We start from the raw sequence: 26,132 nt of genomic DNA, 5'->3' as shown, positions 1-26,132 counted from the left end.
TGCGATTGTGTAAAATATGTCTGTGATCTTAAAAACTGACTGAGAGCATTTTCATACCTCTGTAAATCAATGTTATGATATTGTGGACTATTTTTCTTACTTGCAGAAATGCCTATAAAGGATCTTCTTCATCCAGGTCATGGTATATCTAGTAGATAGTAGATAGCCATGTTCAACTGGACTTGTTTTAATTCTAAAGACTTCTTTTGTTTTTTGTTTTTTTTCGACCATACGTTAGCATTTTTTCTTGTTGCCTATAACACTTCAACTAAAAATGTGTATTTATTTAGGGCACTAGTTTGATATTGTTTAATCCCAGGCCCTACTATTTACCTGAAAACTACTATTGCATCTCTTTTTTACTAGGAGCTAATGGACCAGCTGCTTTTAAAATGCAACTGTAGTTCTGCAGCTCTTGCCATAATGTACAACTATACACAACATACTTACTTATTATGGCTGACTTACTTGTCTGGTTTCCCCCTTCCAGCACTGACAGATCATAACTCCTTGTTCCTTCTAACTCATGTACAGAAATTGCCATCTTCTCCCTATCTTTCTCTCGTTGTTCCATTTAGGCCAGTTAGTGGCCATTGATAATGCAACCACTGCACATGCTTTGTTCCAGCACCCAGCTCCAATCTCAGCATCTTAGAAATGCAGGGAATGAGCCAGGTGTGTAAACTGCACTGTGCATACTCAGCAGGCGGTGTACACTTGGGGGGCAGTTCACGTCAGAAGCATTCATCATAAAAAAACGCATGGACAATAGGTTATATAGGTTCCAATAGTATAGTTCACACCAATGTAGTGTGCTCCAGTGCAGTAAAAAAATCAGAACCTGCTGCATTTCTCTGCACCAAACTGCACTGAAACGCTCCAAAATGCATCAAAAATGCACCAGAGAGCACAACATCTAAATGCATCAAAAACCCTGGAGAAAAATAGAAGGCCAAGAGAGGATAAAAAATTTACTGGAACATATTGAAAATGCATCCATCAACAACGCTCTGCAGAAATGCATCCAAAGTGAGTTTTTGTGATGAGAACCGTAAACAAAAACGAATCCGGAATGCTTCTGGAGTGCATTTTTGTGGTGTGAACTGGCCCTAAAATAAAAAAAACAATCCTAAAAGCAAGAGATATTTTTATTTTTAGAAGAGACATGTGAAGTATTTTCCCTATTTTATAGCAATTTTCCCTTAACCAAAGGTTCTGCTTTACTAAGGGGCTGAGAAAGGGGGAAATCCCCCATCTTTATTACATGGGAAGGTGACAATCAAATCCTTAATTTTTATTTATAACTTGTTATAACTTGTTCTAATAATTGTAGCATACATTTAAGAATAAAATCAACCAGAAGACCATCATATCATATAAATGCTTTATTCCTAAAGAGGAAAGACAAATACATTTAATTTACATACAGGAAAGTTATAGATATGACAATATAGTTAAGTTACATTTGCCTGTGTACAGGTAGTTTAAGTCAAAGTTTGTCTTTTCCGTACGGAGCGGCGAGCTCGGGCAGGTGTATGTTCTTCCAATGTCTGGGGCAAGCCACACTCCGTGTTGACGCAGTTACAATCTTGCACCTCAACATAATCATGATCCACTAGACTTCCATCCTCGCACCTCAGCGTCACACGCTTATTGGCAGTCTGCACATCCTGGCAACAGGTGCACTTATGTGACATTTCCCCTGCAACAGCTGAGTACCTGGAAGATGGATGGAAATTGATAGAGTTGAGTATGACCATTCTATATAAGCAAGCCGGACATGTTTAGTGTTACAGTACATGTTAAAGTACCCAGGCTATGTTTTTCTCTGAGGGGATCATCTTTGAGAAGTTTACATTTTGTGCCGGTACCTTTATAAAACCATGGAATGAGTACACATTTTATATATCCATTCTTTACTAGCTTTTCTAAAGTTGAATTAAAAGTAGATATACAAGAAACTGATGAATACACCCCTGTCACATGAATACATCATAGCATGTATTTTTTAAATGCAAGCAGTGTAATTACTTGAATTTGGTTTGGTATTAGTCTCTCTCAGCTTGCTGTAAAACAGAGCTCATAATGGGGCAAGGAGAAGCAGCACAATGGGCTTATCATTTATGCTGATAGATGCCCATAGAGATGTGTTCATCAGTGTTCTACTTCTCCTTTCACTGTCCAGTCACAGGGTGGTGATGAGAAGGAGATGTGTAAGTGTTACCATCTGTAGCAGAGAAAAATCATATCTCAGGAAATCTCAGGAATTTCCTTATACATGTTTCATCTATGTTTTGGCCTGTTTGCCTAGAATCAGTTTTAAATATTGTATATTTAAAATAATGTTTACATATTGTATACATTCTACTAGATTTCCAGTAGAATATCATGACCCTTTAAATGCTGCTAAAGGGAACAAAGACAAGACATATAGGGGGAGATTTACTAAAACTTGTGCACACAGAATCTGGTACAGTTGTGCATCAGCTTCTAACTTCAGAATGTTTTAGCTTTTACAATAAAACATAGAAGCTGATTGGTCACTGTGCACAGCTGCTCCAGATTCTGTATACACCAGTAATTCTCCCCCACAGTTTTTATTAATTTTCACTAAAGTTTTCACTAAAGTTGGTTTCACATTTGCCATTCAATGTGAAAAGAGATGCCATAGGGTTGATTTACTAAAACTGGAGAGTGAAAAATCTTGGTGCAACTCTGCATAGAGACCAATCAACTTCCAGTTTTTTTTTGTCAAAGCTTAATTGAACAAGCTGAAGTTAGCAGCTGATTAGCTACCATGCACAGCTGCACCAGATTTTGCACAGATTAGGTAAATCAACCCCTGTATTTCTATTGTATATCTGATGCCCAATCACCCATTCTGCACAATTTATTAATCATTCCATATGGATTGGGTGACAATTTTCCCTCTATTTTGGAATACCCCATAAAGTTTTCTACTGTAGGCAGTAAGCTGAAAAATCCAGACTTTCTTTTTCATTTGGAATTTCCCTATTATGACAATGTTTTTATTATATTTTATAAATTGTAAGATATTTCGGAAAATCACCATTTATATGGACAGTTTAAGAGTAACACGGAAGAGAATTTCCAAGGAGAAGGCAGTAAGTAGGTTAGAGTGTAGCACGTTGGGTGTGTGTTGCACATGAAGGTCATATGTCCTATTGTCCTCACCCCGCAAGTCTTCTGGCCTAAAGTCCCAAACATCGTACTTTTGAGTCCTGTCATTCTCCAGCTCCAACTAGCTGACTTGGCTGTTAGAAATTTTCAGTTGGTTTATTTACTTACTTTACTTTCACTTTAATTGAATACTAAGCTCAGAAAGAGTAATCTACTCATGGCATGTTTAGTTTACATTTTTAATCAGTCTTTACCTTTATGAACTACCCATTGATTTCAATAAAAGTTCACAAGGCCTTAAATTGGTATTAATAGATGACTAACACTCTAAAATCTGATAGCATAGAGGATACTATTAGTTTTCTTTGCCATGTGTGGCTGGTGTGGCTAGCAAATCTCACTATACAGAATGAAGACTGTTAAAGAAGAAGTATAGCCAGAGCTCTTTTGGCCATATGTCTCCTGTGGGTCACAGGAGTGCACTCAGTTTTGGCCTTATAATATATATATATATTTTTTTCTGTGTAGGTGGAATTGTGGACAATGTGCAGCCACAAAGCACCACCCTTGTTGGCCCAATTCAGGCTGATCAGGCGGCGCTACCTCACTAGGGGATTGGTTCGCCTGTCCCCTGGTGTGGGTCCTCTTGCGATTGCGGAGTCCTTGGGACGCTGTAAAAGGAAGAATGGGGGTGCGGTCTTTCTTGCCTGGAGGTCAGCACGTGTGATTGGTCGGTGGCGGTCTGTTTTCAGGCTGCCTTCAAACATCTGCACTGACCACCGGGGCCACCCGTTCCTTCACCGCGGCGTCCGAGGGACTGACGTCAGTCGGGGGGGGGGCGGGCTAGCGAACGTCACTTCCGCTATATGTGACGTCGCTACCGGGATGGCTGTGCATAAGATGGACGCGGCAGATCGGCGTACTTGCACAACAGCCCGACGGTCAAAGTGAGAAGGTGATTGAGGGGTCTTGTTGTTCCCCCTCTCCCTCAGTGATAATGTAAAATCTGGATTATACTTAGTGGAAAGGCACTTTGGGATATCTGACCGGACTAATAGAAGGTAATTTGTGGACCTATATATTTTTTTGTTTTTTGTTTTTTCATCTAGCACTGGTGTTTATTAATCTACAGCCAAATTAATAATTTTTAACTTAATTAATGAGTGAATATATATAATATTAATTAAATAATAACATTAAAACAAATAAGTAATTGTAATACTATACATTAACTACCGTATATACTCGAGTATAAGCCGAGATTTTCAGCCTCTTTTTTGAGGCTGAAAGTGCCCCCCTCGGCTTATACTCGAGTCATCGCTGTCTGCCCGCTCGATCAGCGTGTCGAGCAGACAGACAGCGGCCATTCTATGATTCAAAAGCCGCGCCTCCGGCTCCGCCTTCGCCTGTGATAGGCGGAACACTGAATTTCCCAGCAGCCTGTGTTCCGCCTATCACGGGCATCTTCTCATCCTCGTACTACGGACGAGGATGATACGACGTCCGTGATAGGCGGAACACAGGCTGCTGGGAAATTCAGTGTTCCGCCTATCACAGGCGAAGGAGGAGGCGCGGCTTTTGAATTTTACAATGGCCGCCGACGAAGAGGGCACGGGACGGAGGCAAGGCAAGGCACGGCACGGGACAGGACAGGACGGGACGGGATGGGACGGGACGGGACGAAGGCAAGGCACGACACGGGACGGAGGCTCGGGACAAAGGCTCGGGACACAGGTAGGCTGGACACACACACACACACACACACACACACACACACACACACACACACACACACATGGAGACACACACACACGGATGGATGGATGGATGGAGACACACACACACACAGGGATGGATGGATACACACACACACAGGGATGGATGGATGGATGGATGGAGACACACACACACAGGGATGGATGGATGGATGGAGACACACACACACAGGGATGGATGGATGGATGGATGGAGACACACACACACAGGGATGGATGGATGGATGGACACACACACACACAGGGATGGATGGACGGACACACAGGGATGGACGGACACACAGGGATGGACGGACACACAGGGATGGACGGACACACACACAGGGATGGACAGGCATGTCTCACCCTCGGCTTATACACGAGTCAATAAGTTTGCCAGTTTTTTTGGGGGTAAATTGGGGGCCTCGGCTTATATTCGGGTCGGCCTATACTCGAGTATATACGGTATATTACTTTAATTCGATATGTTATATCACTTAATGATTCACAAGGCACTTTGGATGATTACAACCTCTAACTGCTACTTCCTACACAATGAGAGATTCAATTAATTCAAATTTCACATATGACTATAGATGAATACTCTACACTAATAGCACTAATTTAAATCTAATCGCATAGAAACGCACAATACTTTAATTATGAATAAAGTATATATATATATATATATATATATATATATATATATATATATATATATATATATATAGAAGAAATATTAAAAACTACTTTGTGCCTTTTCTATTTATACAGATTACAGCTTACACCACTTTCTTCTGTCGCTTTATATATATATGTTTGGAGTTCCTTGTTCATCTATGGGCTCCTCTACATACAATTAGACATGTGCATTCGTTTTCGTCCGAATGCATTTTCGTCCGAATTTCAGCTATTTTTGTTTTCGTTTTGACAAACGATAACGAAAGCACAAAATCCGAAAAAACGAAAGATCCGACATAAATAAATGCTTTATTTTCGTTTTCATTGTTACAACAGTTCGATATAGAATAGGAGATTCGACGTGACTCTGACAATAACAATCTGTGTCTATAGAACCTGTGGTCGAATGTGCCTAACCTTACCTCTATTAGTCCAAGATTATATAGAGAAAATATTCGAAAGAGAAAAAAGATTTGACAGAGAAAAGATTCTGCAAGTTACTGTCCTAAAAAGTGTTTGGGGACCCGGGTCCTGCCCCAGGGGACATGGATCAATGCAGAAAAAAGTTTTAAAAACGGCCGTTTTTTCGAGAGCAGTGATTTTAATAATGATTAAAGTGAAACAATAAAAGTGTAATATTCCTTTAATTTTCGTAGGAGGGGGGGAGGGGGGGTGTCTATAGTATGCCTGTGAAGGGGCTCATGTTTCTGGTGCTTAGAACTGTCCCTGCACAAAGTGTCATTTATGCAGGAAAAAAAGTCCTTTAAAATCACTCGCAGCTATTATGAATTGTCGGCTCCCGTAATACAGAGAACACTCATTGAAAGTCATTGATAAAAAAATAAATAAATAAATAAATAAAAAAGCGTGGGGGTCCCCCAAATTCAATTACCAGGCCCTTCAGGTCTGGTATGGATATTAAGGGGAACCCTGCCTCAAATTTAAGAAAAAATTTGACGTGGGGTTCCCCCTAAATATCCATAACCAGACCCTTCAGGTCTGGTATGGATATTAAGGGGAACCCCGCGTCAAATCCATACCAGACCCTTTATCCGAGCACGCAACCTGGCAGGCCGCAGGAAAAGAGGGGGGGACGAGAGAGCACCCCCCCTCCTGAACCGTACCAGGCCACATGCCCTCAACATTGGGAGGATGCTTTGGGGGTCTGTGACCCCTCAAAGCACCTTGTCCCCATGTTGATGAGGACAAGGGCCTCATCCCCACAACCGTGGCCGGTGGTTGTGGAGGTCTGCGGGCGGGGGGCTTATCAGAATCTGGAAGCCCCCTTTAACAAGGGGACCCCCAGATCCCGCCCCCCCCTGTTTGAAATGGTAAGGGGGTACAAAAGTACCCCTACCATTTCACAAAGAAAGTGTAAAAAATAGTTAAATAAGACAAACACACTTTTGAAAAATATCTTTATTAAAAATAAAAAAAATAAAAAAAAGATTCCAGCGGTGGTAATCCACTCTTGCTATCCAGCGACGGACGGTCATCTCTCCAGCGATGGCTCATCTCATCCAGCGCAGCGAATACATCCTTCTTCTGTCTCCGCAGAGGAGACACTGCAAGGATTCCGGCGGCCTGACGTTTCTTATATACGGAGGGCGGGGCCACCCGTCACCTGACCCCGCCCCCCTCTGACGCAAGGGGAAACCCGGGGTTCCCTGTGACGTATGGGTGACCCCGCACCCCTCTGATGTAACACAGGCAGGTTTCCGTTACATCAGAGGGGGCGGGGTCACCCATACGTCATGGGGAACCCCGGGTTTCCCCTTGCGTCAGAGGGGGGCGGGGTCAGGTGACGGGTGGCCCCGCCCTCCGTATATAAGAAACGTCAGGCCGCCGGAATCCTTGCAGTGTCTCCTCTGCGGAGACAGAAGAAGGATGTATTCGCTGTGCTGGATGAGATGAGCCATCGCTGGAGAGATGACCGTCCGTCGCTGGATAGCAAGAGTGGATTACCACCGCTGGAATCTTTTTTTTATTTTTTTTATTTTTAATAAAGATATTTTTCAAAAGTGTGTTTGTCTTATTTAACTATTTTTTACACTTTCTTTGTGAAATGGTAGGTAAAGTACCCCCTTACCATTTCAAACAGGGGGGGGTGGGATCTGGGGGTTCCCTTGTTAAAGGGGGCTTCCAGATTCTGATAAGCCCCCCGCCCGCAGACCTCCACAACCACCGGCCACGGTTGTGGGGATGAGGCCCTTGTCCTCATCAACATGGGGACAAGGTGCTTTGAGGGGGTCACAGACCCCCAAAGCATCCTCCCAATGTTGAGGGCATGTGGCCTGGTACGGTTCAGGAGGGAGGGGGGCCGCTCTCTCGTCCCCCCCTCTTTTCCTGCGGCCTGCCAGGTTGCGTGCTCGGATAAAGGGTCTGGTATGGATTTTTAGGGGGACCCCCACGTCAATTTTTTTTTAAATTTGATGCGGGGTTCCCCTTAATATCCATACCAGACCTGAAGGGTCTGGTTATGGATATTTAGGGGGAACCCCACGTCAAATTTTTTCTTAAATTTGAGGCAGGGTTCCCCTTAATATCCATACCAGACCTGAAGGGTCTGGTAATTGAATTTGGGGGACCCCCACGCTTTTTATTTATTTATTTATTTATTTTTATCAATGACTTTCAATGAGTGTTCTCTGTATTACGGAGCCGACAATTCATAATAGCTGCGAGTGATTTTAAAGGACTTTTTTTCCTGCATAAATGACACTTTGTGCAGGGACAGTTCTAAGCACCAGAAACATGAGCCCCTTCACAGGCATACTATAGACACCCCCCCCCCCCCTACGAAATTTAAAGGAATATTACACTTTTATTGTTTCACTTTAATCATTATTAAAATCACTGCTCCTGAAAAAACTGCAGTTTTTAAAACTTTTTTTTGCATTGATACATGTTCCCTGGGGCAGGACCCGGGTCCCCAAACACTTTTTAGGACAGTAACTTGCAAATTAGTCTTTAAAATTAGCACTTTAGATTTTGAATGTTGGAGTCCCATAGACTTTAACAGGGGTTCTAAAGTATGCTATATACTAGCTCCGTCGAATCTTCTTTATACATTCGACAGACACCATAAGCCTTAAAGACAGATTCGACCGTAATTCATGTGGATTTTCGGACGAATGCAATATTTATATATATATATATATATATATATATATATATATATATATATATATATATATATATATATATATATTTTTTTTTTTTTAACCCTGGGAGCAAGTTTATTCCTTTTATGTTGTACTTGCAAGTATTTGGGAATGAATTGTATTTTTTTATGGAGAATTTTTATGTTATTATAAATCATCTTAATGATATACTTTTTCTATTTTTAGAAAAATGTTAAGCTCCTGTGGAAGCATTATGATGAACGCGAAACATGTAGCGCATCAAAATATCTTTGGTCCGTTCTTCAATTGTTATCCTGTCTATACAAACTGGTTTCTGTATTAAGTGTTACATTTTTCCTTAATGCTCCTATGACTGAATAAGTATAGGAATATATATAGATTTTGATATACCTCTAACACACTAGACAAGATAAGAAATATTGAGATTTGGTGTGCTTTTTTCTCTTTTTAGAAAAATAAAAATTGTTTTAAATTATTATTCCTTTTCCCTTCTCTCTTTTTTCTCTTTATATATATATATATGCCTAAAAAGTCCAGTATGGTCAACAATTTTTGTTGAGGTTTTTGTGTTTTTCTTTTTTGTCTCTTTTAAAAATGCACTCAGTTCTGCACTCCCGTGACCCACATTCAGCTGATGTCACAGAGCTGGTCCAGGCTCTGCATTCATCCTGACAATAATGCGCCACTGAGAGCCTGAGCAAGCAGTTTCTGAACCTTTCCACAGCCCGGTGCTTCAGTGAGCATTGGATCGGCAGAGCAGAGAGCCAGTGACGGAATATATGTGCTTAGATTGGACCAGAGAACTGAGCAATCAGCGATCTTTGATCACTCAATTCTTGGTATAGAGTTGGCGGTGGATGGATGCATCATTGGCTGGATGCTGCATCTACATAAGTGAGTAGGAATGCCTTTGTTTCCTTTTAATTCCAGCACTTCTGGTTATGTCTTCTTTCCAAGCTCAAGCTTTGATTTTTGGTTTAGCAAACATTCCTCCTTGCAGGTGTAGAATTGTCCTTGAAAGTCTGTAGAGATTCTGGCACTTCTGAGTGTCAATCCCCTGGTCTGATGTAACTCTCAGTGATTCATTCTGTCATCCTCTACGTAACTACAGTGCACAACTTAAAGATCAGTGGTTTGAGCACAGTTGGTTACCAGGAGATCAATACTCCCAGAAGTTTTGGTTTCTGAAGAGTGACACAAGCATTGGGAAAGATAAGTATGTATGTATAAGTATGTATAAGTATGTATTTGTCTCTTTGCTGGGAAAGCTTTTGCTGGCATTTATATTTTAAATTAATATATTAAATTTAAGTAATTTTCATTTAAATATATACAAATTGCCCATTTAGTAGAATTAAGATCTTACATTGAATAGGTGTTGCAGGACCCTTCGCACCGTGATATCTTCACCATATCTACTGATCGGCAGTTATTGAAAGTCATGTAGTTATATTCTTGGTGCAGCTCACAAGATTTGCTCTTTTGAATACCTGAATGATGAAAAATATCACATATTATTCAGAATCATTCTAGGACAAGTTAGCTAAAATGAACAACAGCATCAAAATACAAAGATAAAATAAAATTTTATTTGCCATATACTGTAGATGGCCGGAAATAGAATCTGACGGGTTACAATACTCCATTGCTCTATCCAAAATGAGAAAGAAAGTTTTGCCTGTAGTTCTACTTTAATCTTTCCCCAAGCAGCTTTGAACAGACTGCGTAATAAATCTTAAGAGGAACACCAAAGTGTATAAAATAAATCAGCTTTATTATTGCAAATATCAAAAGTAAATGACAAAATACATAGCCCTTAAAGTGGATGTAAACCCTCTCCTATACCCAGTAAAGTTAACAGCCTCAGATGATACACAGAGATCAAAAACTCCCTACATAAGTTTTACATGTATAACTGTGATCTTCAGCTTTAGAAAGTGAACATCATGTAAGAAATCGTTCTTCCTGTTTCAGCAGTGGGAGGAGAGCCTGGACATACACTGTGTGTGAGCTGATTGGAGGAAAGGTACACACCCTCACTCCACATAGGCAGAGGAATGAAGGGAAGTGCAGAGCTGTACTGTGAATATACCAGCTCTCTGCTAATCTATCTCTAAGTGGCACAAATTTCCAGCTGCTTTTATCTTGTGTGTCAGAGAACTTGTCAGATGCTATCATGTTGTTAACAGAGTAATGGAGCAGCAGAAATACACATGACTGAGAGGTTTGGAGAGAGATAAGTAAACACTACAGCTATATGTACCCAGATCAGATTTCATTCATGGGGTTTACAACCACTTTAAGTATAAAAAACAAAAACAAACCCTTCACCATAATTTAAAAACAAAGACAATTGTATTGTTGTGCCTCAAATACTATAAACAAAATATAATAAGGTATGCGGTATCCTCATCCTTATACATTAAATACAGAAAAAGGGAATTGTGGGAGAAAAAGGGTCCATACATGGAACACCATGACCATGAATTACCCTAATATCACCCAGTAAAGTGACGGTCTGTCTTGATACCAAGTTATATAAAAAAATAAATTTTTATTATTAAATACAAATTTAAAAGTTTTTTTTAACCACTTCCCGACCAGCGCACGACGATGTACGTCGACAGAATAAACTATCCATTTATACCAGCAAAATAAGGGCCAAAACTTTTTTTTTTTACTTTTGTCCCTTATTTTGCTGGTATAAATGGATAGTTTGATTCCCTAATTTTACCGACATTGCTGCGATTCTTCTACGGTACTAGTTATGATTTCAACACATGGACAACAGTCCAGTCTGTCATAAGTACCCTATTACATCTGATTATAATCTAATTTAGTTCTAATTTGTCTGTATATCTCTTTTCAGACAAGTTCAACAACATGGTGAGAACAACAACAATATATAAAAATAGTTGCCATTTGATTAGTTTAAATGTCTACTTTGCTTGCTTATCTATTATTATTTTTTGTATTTAATTTTTGTGCTGTATAATGGAGTATGCAGCGTCTAAGGCTGTGGAACACCTGCGCAGACGGTGGAGTGTAGGAGGAAACTCCTAGGGGCGGGCACGCGCCTCTCCAGCGGCCCTGGATAGCTCCCACAGGTGGGAGGTGCCGGGTCCGCTAGCAATGAGTCACGCAATGGTCTCCATGGTGACTCGAAGCTGATGCGCGTCGTCACGTCGTGGCGCATGCGCATTAGGAGCGGCGGACCCGGCGATGTCATAATCTGGCGCTTGCGCCGATTCTCTGACGCCGCATGGTTGGAGGTTAAAGGTGCGCCATTATGGCGTCCCATTAGAGCGGCAGAACGGACGATTAGCGGTCTCCCCGCCAGAACCGTCCACTAAACAAGACAATATATATAAAAAAGATCTGGGAGCGCATGCGCGGAGTCTCCCAAGATGGCCGCCGGCTTCTAGAGCTCCGCTCCACCACAGCCCTGTGAAGACCACCACGGAGCACAGAGCGCCCTAACGCACAGCAAATAGGCGGATTCGAACGGGGGAATACTCCGGGATCCCGCGGATGGCGACCCCGAACGCCAGGAAGGATTTATCCGGCCGCATGAAGGCTGAAAGCGGCCCTGTCAGCTATGCCAAGATGGCGGCGGCATCACGAGGCCTCCCGGCCACAGCGCCTCAGGACACCTCCATCGCGGATCAGGACCAAGAACATTTGCCATTCCAAGGTACAGACTGTGCCCCCCTACAGATAACTAACTCTCCCTCCTCCACTGAGTCCCTGCTGGGTGAATTGAGCGCAGGGTATCCCTCCACCCCTATGAGGGATCCACATACAGGCCTCCTGCTTGCAGTCAGTGAGGCACAAGATGATCTCCCCCCTCCCCACAGACTTTCCTTCCATGATGGCTGCTTTCTCTCACATGTTGTCCAAAAGCCTTGCAGTGCAGGCAAACCAGATCACTACATCTCTACAGGCAGACTTACAGCAGATAGGTCAGAGACTGGACACTGTGGAACGGAAAACTGACCAGGCAGTATCCCGGATCAACCAGAATTCGGACAGATTAGAGGAGGTTCAGGACCAACTGGAAACAGCGTTTGCAAAAATCGATGACCTTGAAAACAGATCGAGAAGATACAATTTCAGGGTGAGGGGGATCCCCGAAACTGAAAAAGAGGTACATAAGGTGATGAGATCTCTCATTAAGAATTTGATCCCAGACATCCCAGAGCGCCATTTGGAATTGGATAGAGCTCACAGGGCTCTCCAGGCTCCCCGTACTGACGGCTTACCCAGAGACATTATAGTCAAACCCCATTATTACTCGGTGAAAGAAGAGGTCATGCGTAAATCCAGATATGCGGAGAACCTATCGTTTCAGGGTCACAAGATCCAGATATTCGCTGACCTCTCCCCATACACTATACAGAAGAGACGATCGCTCAAACCATTACTACAAGTGTTACTGGATAAAGAAATCGCATACAGATGGTCATTTCCTTTGCGGCTGAATTTTTCGTATAAGAACAAAAGCTTTGGTTTCTCCTCGTTCCAGGAAGGCAAAAAACTTTTGACTCGAATTGGCCTGATACATTTGGAACCCACAACGGAACAATCCAACAGGGGGACCCCTGCATCAGTCAAGAGACCGTCCCCAGCAAGTCCGCTGCAACAGATCTGGCTGACACAAAGCTCCAAACGTTCAAAGGAAAATTTACCACCTTGAGACAGCTTTTGTTTCCCCTTATGGGGATGATCTTCTACCCCTTTTTTTTTTTTTTTTTTGAATGGATCCCCTGATTGTACCACATGCTCTGGGACACAGGGAAATTTGGGAGCCCCCCTCACGCCCTCTTTGATGTACAGGGAAATATGAGGGAGGTATTCTCACATCTGGAGAAATACATTTTTTATATTTTTTTATTTTAAATAAAAATGTTTTTTTTTTTTTTTTTTTCTCTCTCCCCTACAAAGGAGGGAGGAGAGAAAAAGAGAAAGGGAAAAGAGAAGGAAAAGGGAAAAGAGAAAGGATCTGTTCTTTAACATAGATCCAGGATGGCCTCTTTTATTTCCTGTCTGAGGTATCGGTAACTGACTCTCATAACTTTTGCAGTTGGTGAAACAGACTATTTTCACAGCGGCAAGATCAGACATGTGACTATCCTGTTGTTGATAAAATTGGGTCTGCTCTCAGCGGCTACAAGGGATGTCCCAGGGGGCCTGCTTTAGTTCATGTTTATGTTTATCTTGTTGTACAACTTAATACGGGTCCTAGGTAGAGATTCGATAGAGGTTAGGTCAGTGCACCACCATACCTATGTGCGGGAAGGGGGGAGTGGGGTGGTGGGACTGGATCGACTTACCGGGTGCATACCTTTTGATATGAGTCTAGAATTTCAGTTACCCTATTTCAGCTCATTATGGGCGCTCTGTTAACAGTTGACTGTGGGCCCTTGCCGGCCCAATAGTTTATATAGTTAAAGGTGGCGGGGTGGTGGTGGTTTCAGTGCGCTCCTCCTGGTTCAGAGGCACTTTCGGCGCTTCTGAGCCGCATTCGGGATACCCTCTTCTAGGGTTTCCCCGACTTTTTGCAATTAAGGGTTGGTTGGGGGGATTCTGACCACTCAGGGGGGTTGATGGGGATTGGGGTCCCCCGTAGGAATTTATTTGATAGCATACTGATCATGCGACATGGTTTTTCTCATGCTACTGTCCGTTCTCCTTTTGTTTCTCCTTTCTTCTTCATGTTCTTTTCTTCCCTTCTTCTCTCTTTCTATGTATTTTACAGGTATCTCCAATTCAGCTTTGACATCCAGCCTGCACTCCGGGACTTTTGTGGTTATTACTGGTGGCTCATGAATCGCAGACAGTATGGCCCTCTTCATAGGAGCGGTGAGTCTTTGATCTTTTGTGTAGTTTGCCCTCCTCTGGTCCATGACTGATACACCCATTAGGCCGCCCACCCTTAAAATTCTTTCACACAACACTCAAGGCCTTAACTCCCCACTCAAACGACGGAAGCTCTTCGAACATTACCGCTCCGTACACGCGGACATTCTCTTACTTCAGGAAACACACTTCCCTTCTACTTTCAAACCCACATATTTACATCAACATTATCCTCAATTTTTTCTAGCCTCCGCAGAGAACAAAACTAGAGGGGTAGCAGTGTGTATCTCCAAACATATTAACCTATCTCAACCTGAGACTTTTATGGACCCTCAGGGTCGATATATACTGGTATCCGGATACATAGATGGGGAATGCTACACTTTTGTTTCCTATTACGCGCCCAACAAGGGCCAAAGCACCTTCTTTACATCCATGCTGGGGAAGCTGCGACACCGCCTTAAGGGCACGGTGTTTATCGGAGGAGACTCGAATGTAGCAATTGATTTTTCTCTTGACAAGTTAGCATCGGGTAGGTCCAAACCTAAACGTCCGTCAAAACAGAGCATTAACATTGCCCACACGATCCACTCTGAGGATCTGATTGATACTTGGAGAGAGATGAACCCACGGGCAAAGGACTATACACACTTTTCGGCTCCACACCACACTTATGCTAGAATAGATCACATTTTTACAAAGCCCCAAACGATCCCCTTGCTAGAACATGCGAGAATTCTTGACTCGTCATTATCGGATCACTCCATGGTGGTTGTAGTGTCCAGGAGACCTATGGGTTCAGGGAGTCGCCCGTGCTGGCGTCTCCGGGAATCCATTCTGAGCGATCCTGCACATAGCGCAGATATAGCGGCTTCTATCAGAGAATACTTTGAGCTGAATGATACAGGGGAAGTATCGCCGGTTACACTATGGGCTGCACATAAAACTGTAATAAGAGGCAAGTTGATACAGTTGTCCTCTAATCTCAAAGCACAACATCAGGCCGACACTCTCAAATTCACAAAAGAATTCCGTTCACTAGCTAAGGCACATAAACAACGACCCACAGCAGATTCCCTGGCCAAACTAGATGAGGCCAGGGCCCGACTAAACATGTCCTTGACTACAGCGACTGCTCAGCATCTTACCTGGACGGGGGCCAGATTTTATTCTCAGAAGGATAGGATTGGCTCAAAATTAGCGGTAAAACTGACCCCCAAGCCACGTTCACACTCTTTTCCTAAGATCAGGGTACATTCAGGGGACCTTTCTCAGAATCCCTCTAAAGTAATGGAAACTTTTATGCGGTTCTTTTCGGACTTATATAAACAAGGCCCTGTCCCCTCTACAAATGTCCGCGAGACACTCCTGAATGCTCTCCCATTGCCCGAGATATCCAAGGCACATAAGGATCTGTTGGAGGATCCGTTCACTCTTGCAGAAGTCCTTGACACTATTAAATCTCTTACCGTGGGCTCTGCTCCGGGTCCGGACGGATTCTCCAATGGGTATTATAAGAAGTTTGGCCCTGGTCTGGCCCCTTATTTGGTGAAAATGTTCAATTCTCTCAGGGATGGAGCCTCCTTGCACCCGGATATGAACTCGGCATTTATTTCAGTGATTCCAAAACCCGGAAAGGATGCCAGCGAGGTGGGCAATTATCGGCCTATTTCGCTTATGAATAATGACATTAAAATAATGACAAAAATTCTGGCGAACAGACTTTTAAGCTTTATCCCTAGATACATACACAAAGATCAGGTGGGATTCATCCCTGGGAGACAGGGACCAGACCAGATTAGACGTGCAGTAGATATTATAACACTCCTTAAGGCACAGTGGGATGGGGGTACCCCGCAACAAGGGTTTCTGTTATCCATCGACCTTCATAAGGCTTTTGATTCCATTGACTGGTCATACCTAACTGATATTCTGGGGAGATGGGGGTGCGGCCAGTACTTTCTTAACCTTATATCGGCACTATATTCGCATCCCACGGCTCAAGTACGTCTGATGGGTAGGTACTCTGACGCATTTAGCATCGGTAGAGGGACAAGACAGGGATGCCCACTATCACCGCTTCTCTTTGCCATAGCCATAGAAACTTTGGCCATTGCCTTACGCTCCAACCCTGACATTAGGGGAGTCATGTGCGGGTCTTGTGAACACAAATGTGCTCTTTATGCGGATGACCTCCTCCTTTTTGTTACCTCGCCCTTAACCTCTATGCCCATAATTAACCGGACTTTATTGGATTTTAGTAGGATCTCGGGCCTAAAGGTCAATATGGAAAAATCTTTAGCTCTGAACGTTACGATCTCCGCGGATATGCTCTCCCAACTGTCGAACAATTTTACCTTCTCCTGGGCTCGCTCCCAGCTTCCTTATTTAGGGATTAATCTCACTTCGGACATACACACGCTATTTCAAGCTAACTATCCTAACATGGCGAAAAAATGTAGAACGGATTTGACTCGTTGGTCTGGATGTGGGATTTCCTGGCTGGGTAGGATTAATGCGGTGAAAATGACACTTTTACCGCGTCTTTTGTACTTGTTTCGTTCCCTCCCAATTCCGATCCCCAAAACATTTCTGAACAAATTACAATCAGACATTGTGAGGTTTGTTTGGGGGAAGAAAGGTTACAGATGCTCCTCAAACACGCTATACCGGCTGAAATCTCAAGGGGGTTTGGGTCTCCCCAACCTGTGGGGTTATTATCAATCAGCGCAATTGGCCCAGATATCTATGGCTTTTTCCGGTTCTGTAAAACCGGATTGGTTGTTGATGGAAAGACAGTCTACTCCTCACCACACGATAGATTTCCTGATGACTTGCAACCCTAAACGCAAACCGGCGATTCTAGCTCCCACCCTTTCACACTCCAATGGCGCTGAGCTCTAACCTTTTTAAACGGGAATCGCTGATCTCCCCACTGAAACCGCTAACACACATTTTCCACAATGGGGATTTCCCCCCGGGGGAAGATATAGAAGCCTTTAAATGGTGGACGGATAAGGGGTTATACAGAATTGGACACTTCTTTTCCCACACAGGCCCTCTATCTTTAACACACTGCAGGAAGAGACTAGATATGCCCGATTCGGAATTATATAGATTTACGCAACTCTCACACTTTTTAAATTCCATTTGGACCTCTAAGCCACTTCCCCCTTTTATGACACAATATGAACAATGGTGTGCTCAGGCTACGGACCAGAGGGGGGGCATCTCACTGATCTACGCGGCTCTTTTGAAGACGGACAATAAGCCCCCCTATGCTCGGGCTTGGGAAGCTGACTTGGGCCACACCTGGGAGTCGAAACAATGGTATGGGGCCGCGATGAGAGCTCACAAAGGTATCCTGAATATCTCGCTCATAGTGTCAAAGTTTTATTTAGATGGTACTATGTTCCTTCCAGGCTGGCCAAGATCTTTCAGGGCTCCTCGTCAGTGGGCTTCAGGGGCTGTGATCTGGAAGGTGACATGTCTCATGTCTGGTGGTCTTGCCCTCGCATCCGCACTTTTTGGCGGAAAGTGTTTTGCACAATTAGCTCCATTACAGGGACCACCATAGCTCCACATCCCAGTACAGCCCTGCTAAATCACATTATTCCGACTCTACCCAAACATTTGCAGCAACTGGCGTTTTTTATTTTTCTTGGAGCCAAAGTTACGATAGCTAAAGCCTGGAAGAAACACACGGTCTCCTTTAAGATGTTTAAAACCAAGGTAACTTGGATTATGGTACAAGAACAAATAGTGGCCAAATGGAAAGACAAAACAGAGAGATTCCGGTTGATTTGGGAACCTTGGGCAACAAAGTGTAATATTTCTCTCATTCCGGGGGTGCGGCCTGGAACCCTAGCCTATGGAGTGAGTAATGCCTGAATAGCAATTTACGTTCTTTATTCCTTTTTCTATCATTTCACACGTTTTCTCTTTTCCCTCCTTTGCCACCTCTCTTGGTGTACTATGCGGCACCCCGAAAGGGGTTAGAAGACAGACAGTAGCTATCTTTTGGACTAATTGATTACACAATTTTCTAGCGGTACCTCCACTTTTGGACCTCGGATGAGATGGATGGGGAGTGCCCTGGTCTTGGTGAGTGAGCCCAGCCCCTGGTCTGCAGCTTGATCCCGTTTGGGGCGTCAGGGGCTACGGGCTTGTGAGCCTTGCCTGGACATTTTCCACGGTTGGGAATTATTTGAATGCTATGGGTCCATGACACTGCAGTTGATATGGAAACACCATGTCTGGTTGTTATACAGATCTGTACTGATAGGTTTTTGTCTAGATCTTTGTTCTTCTAGATTATCCTTGTATATGCAAAAGTGGATTTTACTTGCTTATTATAAGGAATGTTCATCTATTTTGCTTTGTTCTGCTGAAAATCTTCAATAAAAATTATTGAAATAAAAAAGATCTGGAACGAAGAGGGATCTTGTTCACCGGTAATCTCCTTTATTTTATTCACTTCCTCTGGTCATTTATATATAGTCTGATTTAAATTATCTTTATCTGGCTATATGTAATATAACTCATATCTTTATCAGGATCAACTTTGTTGACACCAATATAGTACCTACCTTGAACCAGATGGAGGACAGGATCCCCCTCTGCATCTAACTATCCATACTCCGTTTCCATTCCTGCTAATCCGGTGTATTTTCATCCATGCTGTATTGCTTGAAAACCTTTGGATGTACCGGTATGTGGACTTTGGGCATTGGATACTGGGACACAAATGTTACTGCTCTGCACATATATATTGGATATCTTCCCAGTAACAAAAGAGTTTATTCACATAATTATTTATTTCTTTGGTAATTTTCTGATAAAATACCCTCCACCTCTGATTATTTTCTAGCTGACTCTTATTACCTCCCGTGTCCGCCCCAAGGGTGGTCAAAGCCTGGTTGGCGGGGACTGCCCTAACTCCAAGTGCTTTCTGCGACTTGATGTTTCCACAGTGGTGAGCTGCTTATTCCCCAACTCTTTTTGTAAAGTAATACACCAAATGTTTTTGAATTATGTTAATTTGGTTATAATAATTTTTTGACATGGTATGTTCAATTTCAGACAAACAAGGTCTCCTGAAGAAGCGACAGAAAAGTCGCGAAACTAGTAGAAAATAAAGTCCGAATTGGACACTAAATTATCACCGTAACACATATGCTTATGTTACAACCATACTATGTATTAATTGAAACTCTTTATATGTTTTTCTTCTTTAAAAAAACTTTTAAATTTGTATTTAATAATAAAAATGTATTTTTTTATATAACTTGGTATCAAGACAGTCCGTCACTTTACTGGGTGATATTAGGGTAATTCATGGTCATGGTGTTCCATGTATGGACCCTTTTTCTCCCACAATTCCCTTAAAAACAAAGACAATGTTGTCTTGTGACATATCTATGTCCAGACAAACACCTGAACTACACTAGGTATGTCAGACAGCCTCCCTTGGCCACATGGCTTGTAAAACCAAAGGGGATGGCTGTTTTGAGGACCCACTGTATGCACTTAAAAGGATCTGCTTTAGCACAAATGTGCAGTCTGTAAATCAAAAATAAATATATGTAGCTAGAATCCTCCCTATTAAATCAAAGCTCCAGTTATATCTGAATCAAAATGCATTTGTTGCAGTCCATGTTGCACTTGAAGGAATGCTTAAGCACAAAGACATATTGCTAAAATTAGAGGTGAGCAATCTTAGTAGTAGGAGCAAGCAAGGGGGTGCTTAATAGGAGCACAGATAAAGTGACACATAAAGCAGTCTAAACGAACATGAGTTAAGAGGCAGCCATGAGGGCAGTGGCAGCCCATCCACTAGGGGCACAGGGGAGCTGCCCCCCTTTTTCATGCACCTGGACCCTAATATACATGCAGGGCACTTGACGCATTGATTCCAATGAGGGTTTTATTTTTTTTTGAAGCACATGATTACAGCCAGAGGCTCTAATAGGCCCTGAGCCAACCCAATGAATATTCCCTATTGATACTCTGATTCTCCTCCCTGCCAATCAGGAAGCGGGTTGTGAGGCCCATTTCCCAATTGGCTGAAAGGAGAAGCCATTCTATTAGCCTATGCAGTGGAAGGAGGAGGAGAAGGGAGGAGATGTAAAGGAGATGCATGGGAAGCCCGAAATAGAGGAGACTGAGGGGGGAATCCGCCAGCCATCCGGCTCCACCTGCCACTCCAGGGGCAAGGTGAGTGAGCTGGCAAGGGGGGGTGGTGCAGACTGGACTGACCGAGGGGGGTCCATGGTCAGGTCTGTCTGCCGCACCCCCCCTCCCTGAGCGGTGGAGCACCAGACGCCACTGCATGAGAGTATGTCTCACATCAATAAGATGTTTGATATACAGTATTATCAGGAGAGGACAGAGCGTGTACATTCTGTGCACCAAGGAATGTGTCCCAGCACCAGGTAGTTAATAATAAGTGTCCAGAAATCCAGTACTCCGCTCTATGTCACTCTCACATGCAGGCTAGAGGCTTCACTGACAAAAATGAAGTCCTTTGGCCTGCAGATGAATACTGCCTTCTTTCAGACTTCAGTGTTCCTCTGTAATCCTAAACAAAAATGGCAACCTCTGCAATTTATATATTATTAGACAATGTCATTTGTTTTGTTTTTTTGCTTGCTAGCTGGCAGGTGTGCTGGGAAATACATGTTGTTTTGTTTGCTGTCAAAGCCTTTTGATGTGCACTTTGCTCTAAAAGCTAGTTATAAACTGAAGTGGTGAACGCGCCCATTTCTGCTCTGGTGACAATGCAAAATGCGTGATTTTCTTTCACCTTCTCTCCTGGTGATAATGGTAAGCAGGACAAATGGATGGTTCTCCCTAATAGGGACACAGACAGCAATAAAGCCTGACAGGTGTGTAGGGTAGTGTACCCAACAACTGAGTAAACATGCATGGATACTTAAAGTAGAACTATAGGTCATTTTTTTTTATCATTTTGGATAGAGTAGGGGAAGGTTATAACCCCTGTCAGATTTTTTTCACCATCTCTGTCCCATTGCAGAGAATTCCCTTCACTTCCTGTCTCAAAGCCAAACAGGACATGAGAGGAATTCCCTACATATTAAGGAAATTCCTTGGAGACCTCCAGGTCACTAGAACTAGTGTCCCCATTGGAACATTCCCCATCTATCCCTTTTCTGGGGACAACCCAAAATGTACTTTAACTTTCAATGATAATAGTAAACAGCACAATTAAAGAGGTTAAATCTCCTTAAAGGGTGGCACAGACAGCAATACAAATTGACAGGTGTTCTATCTCTACTCTAGCCAAAAATAAAAGAAGAAAGTTTTGCCTTCAGTTATACTTTGTTTATTTTGTCGAAATTGACTGTTTAAATGTATTGTTTAAATAACTAAGGACATTTACAGCAATGGTACTACATATGTTCAGGTCATACACTTCTTCAGGCAGAAGAGGGCGCTGTTTATCCACTGTTGTACTTTAAAAACAGCTATTTCTATTTATTTAGAACTTTAATTGAATAGGTACTTACATATCTTACAGCAGCCATCAGGTAAAAGTTCAATTGTGTCCTATAAAAATGAATAACATACAATGTATTTAAAAGGGCATTTCAATAATATAAACAATATAACCCCCATTGTCATCTCGACGGGTTGTACTTTTGCAACATTCTTATAGATTCTCTGAAGTTGCAGCAAGGCTCAGAAAAAAAGTCATTAGGTCATGAATACACAGGCGTCACCATGAATAACAGAAAGGTGTGCCGCAAGCCTTTATAAGTACTTGCAAAGCTTTAAGAAAATCTTTAAGTTTAGCAGCTTTATTGAAGCTTTTCATCCCTAGTTTGGGGATACAGGCATACCCCACTTTTAATTACACAATGAGGTTTATTTACTAAAGCTAGAAAGTGCAAAATCAGGCTCACTTCTGCATAGAAACCAATGAGCTTCTAACCCCAGCTTGTTCAATTAAGCTTTGGTAATAAAACCTGGAAGCTCATTGGTTTCTATGCAGAAGTGAGCCTGATTTTTCATTCTAGTTTCAGTAAATAAACCCCATTGTGTACGTAAAAGTGGGGTATGCCTGTATTAAACTAACATCCTAATAGGAGTGCTGGCTGTCATGCTGCTGGCACATCTTCAAAAAGTTTCAGCACTAATTGAAATGTAAGCCTGCATGAAGATTAAAGTGTTTGTAAAGGTAAAAATAAAACATAAAATAAATAGAACAAATATGTCTATACTTACCTGCTTCGTGTAATGGAATTGCAAAGGGCGGGCATGAACCTCCTCTTCTCGGGTCCCCCGCCAATGCTCCTGGCTCCTCTTCTCTGTCCAGTGCTCCCATGGTAAGCGCTGCCCGAGCCCCGCTGCTGCGTCCACTGGTACAGACAGCAGAACTCAGCCCTGCCCCCCTCCCCCCATCACTGGCTTTGATTGACAGCACTGGGAACCAATGCCCAGCAAAGCCAGCAAAACCCGGAAGTGAGGGGAGTGAAGATCTGCAGACATGCACAGTGCTGGATCGAATGAGGGCTCAGGTAAGTAAGACCCCTTTCACAATGGGGCAGGGGCGATGTCGGCGGTAAAACGCTGCTTTTTCTAGCGGCGCTTTACTGCCAATTTCGCTGCGCTATTCAGCCGCTAATGGGGAGATTTTACCCCCCACTAGCAGCTGAGAAAGAGTTTAAACCACTGCAAAGCGCTGCCCCATTGATTTTAATGGGCAGGAGCGGTGAATGAGCGGTGTATACACTGCTCCTTCACCGCTTCAAAGATGTTGCTAGCATATCTTATTTTACCGTCCTGCCAGCGCAACACTCCAGTGTGAAAGCCCTCGGAGACACAGCAGCGGCTTTTTCAGGGCGCTTTGCAGGCGCTAGTTTTTGTGCTGTAGCGCCCCAGTGTGAAAGGGGTCTAAAAGAGAGGTGGGTGAGGGAGGATACTAATGCCTACACATTGTTTACCTTCATGCAAGGAATGTATTAAGCTAAAAAATGTTTGAGCTTTAGAACCAGCTTTGCAAAAAATTCTTGCTGTACACACTGACCTTATACAAGGTGAAGCTTGTGTGTACAAGGCCTTAGGTGCAATCCACTAGTAGGTAATGTAAAACCAGACAGTAATGGTGAGGTGGACTAAAACAGGCAAGACAGCCCTGAGTAGGGACGGATAAAGGGAGGAAGTAAAGTAATTGTAGGATGACGAGGGGCCAAAAGGCAGCACGTATCCATGAGAAATTGTCCCACCTTCCTGCCTCCCATCAGGCTTACAGCCTGATATAATAGTGAGTTGGAAAGTTGGGAAAAGGGTTAATGTCACAGCAGGATAAGGTTCTTGATTGTGCAAAAATGAATTTAACTCAATTATAAGGTTTTAGTTGGGTGATGGGTTGTTGAATGCAACCATCACATAAAATAGGCTTGCTATTTATTGGACTCAAGCCAAGTGAGGACTCCCATGGTTTGGGAATATGGCATGGGGGTATGGTATGTTTTCCCTCTAATGTTGCTTGCTACTTTGTTGATGTTAGTATGGTAACCATCTGTATAAGGGCTTATGCCCTAAAACAGCCATTAGGGGGAGCTTTTTTTCACTGGAGGTTTAAAAAAAGTCCTTTCTTTACTCTTTCCTATAATCTGCCATCATTAGACAGCAGAGATCATAAGTGAAAGGCACAGGGCCAATCAGAGTGGCACTGTGCCTTCTGATCACTGTGATGGCCAATCACAGTTAAGCAGTACTACTGTTTACATTTTTACATAAGTAAGCTCTCTCCCAATAAAGAAGGAAGAGATTGCAGTGGATTGATGGAGAGGAGAAAGAGGCTGCGGTGGAGTAATGCTCTGTACACATGGTCGGACTTTCCGACAGAAAATGTGCGATCGGAAAATTTCGATCGTGCGTGGGCTCCATCTGACTTTTTCCGTCGGAATTTCCAACACACAAAGTTTGAGATCTAGATCTAAAATTATCCGACAACCAAATCCGATTGTTTAAATTCCGATCGTGTGTAGACAATTCCGACGCACAAAGTGCCACGCATGCTCAAATAAATTACGAGACGAAAGCTATTGGCTACTGGCCTCTTTATAGTCCCGTCGTACGCGTTCTACATCACCTTGTTCTGAACGATCAGATTTTCCAACAACTTTGTGCGACCGTGTGTATGCAAGACAAGTTTGGGCCAAAATCCATCAGAAAAAATCTGACGGATTTTGTCCTCGGAATGTCCAACCGTGTGTACAGGGCATAAGGCTTCACTGTATATTCTGCCCTGTCTGTTCATTAAAATAAGTCATTGTTCAGCGCTAGCAAGAATTTTCACATTACTTACAGGTTCACATTCTTCTTCTTTGAAGTTTGCACAAGTAATACGTGAGGTGGAGGAGATGAAACTTGTTTTGATTCGATTGCAGCTGTAGATTGTACAGTTGTCATCTTTTGCACGCAATGATTCCTTATGCTGAAAAACAGGGATTATGGTTTAGCAATACTATCATCAAATATTCCAGGAAACTCTTGAATAACAGTATAAGTGTAGTGAACTAGGAAAATACCACATTATGACCACTAGATGGAGATTGTGATCATAGAAAATAAATATTTATTTGATCCCTGGGTCAGTGTGAGTGGTTTTAAAGTGTTTAAAAAAGATAAAAATAAAGACATTCTGCGTTATGAAATCCTTTTTGTTTTGACCCTTTCCGTGCATGAGTGTTGTTACCAGGGTTCTGTGTGAGATGAGCAGCATAAAGAGGAGACAAGTAGCCACGCGCATTAGAGCTGTGGAAAAGCCTCCACAGACCTTTTTTGCCATAAGCTAAAGGGGATCATCATTATCTGGTGAATTTGGACCTATTTGGACTGGGGCACAACTCACATGGAGTGGATTGTTGGCAGTGATAAGCACTACAGTAGAAAAACGATTTCAGCAATTCTTATTCAGCATGCTTGCACTTTTCTGTGATTTTTGTCATTTATTATGGACATTTGTTGATATACAGTATGTAGTCACTTGTTTTAAGAAATTTATGTATAAATTCACTCTAAGCATTTAAGCAATGTTTTTTGGGGGGATTTTTTTGCATTCATCTAATTGAATTTTCTAAGCGATTTGCTAAGATTACTGACGGTGATAAGCACTACTGTAGAAAAACAATTTCAGCACTTCTTATCCAGCACGCTGGCACTTTTCTATTAAAATATTTTTTTGTCATTCTACCGTTCTATTAAAAAAAACAAAAAAAAAAAAAAAAAACAAGTATGTTTAATGTGACGTAATATAAGAAATACACTGGCATTCTCTATTGACCTCACAAGTATTGTGCAAGTCATAGATGAAACTATTGTAAAAAGTTAAGATGTTCTTAGAATAAATAATTTTGAAATGGACTTTGCCAGCTAAACAAGAAAGATTTAGTGGAGCGGTTCTATGTATGTATCGGGAGATAAAATTAGACAATATTAAGATTTATATACCTTCAGCAGAATCAAATTATTAGCGTCATTGATAACGCAATGAGTTTGTAGGGGTCAGCCCCTAGGATTA

At 42.5% G+C, this 26,132-nt stretch overlaps 1 protein-coding gene and 1 long non-coding RNA gene across 2 annotated transcripts in view; one reads left to right on the top strand and one right to left on the bottom strand.

The window, feature by feature from the left end:
• Nucleotides 1-1,370: 1,370 nt before the first annotated feature.
• Nucleotides 1,371-26,132, bottom strand: part of LOC143925921 (mucin-2-like) — a 230,350-nt gene continuing 205,588 nt past the window's right edge. The window contains exons 50-54 of the mRNA XM_077450216.1: nucleotides 26,063-26,111; nucleotides 24,918-25,046; nucleotides 22,111-22,150; nucleotides 10,089-10,212; nucleotides 1,371-1,719 (exon numbers count right to left, since the gene is read on the bottom strand). Of these exons, the coding sequence (XP_077306342.1) occupies nucleotides 1,485-1,719; nucleotides 10,089-10,212; nucleotides 22,111-22,150; nucleotides 24,918-25,046; nucleotides 26,063-26,111 (577 nt within the window). The 3' untranslated portion in view covers nucleotides 1,371-1,484. The remainder of the gene's footprint in view (nucleotides 1,720-10,088; nucleotides 10,213-22,110; nucleotides 22,151-24,917; nucleotides 25,047-26,062; nucleotides 26,112-26,132) is intronic.
• LOC143935973 (uncharacterized) lies at nucleotides 4,036-9,197 on the top strand. The gene is made up of 2 exons (XR_013263595.1): nucleotides 4,036-4,202; nucleotides 8,927-9,197. It is a non-coding gene; the product is annotated as an uncharacterized LOC143935973 (long non-coding RNA).

Source organism: Lithobates pipiens, unplaced genomic scaffold (assembly GCF_037356315.1).
Source record: "Lithobates pipiens isolate NorthernLeopardFrog02 unplaced genomic scaffold, aLitPip1_a1.2 Scaffold_10, whole genome shotgun sequence".
In the NCBI taxonomy this organism is placed as follows: domain Eukaryota; kingdom Metazoa; phylum Chordata; class Amphibia; order Anura; family Ranidae; genus Lithobates; species Lithobates pipiens.
The sequence above is the reverse complement of the archived record's forward strand: the minus strand, read 5'-3'. Positions and strand labels throughout refer to the sequence as shown.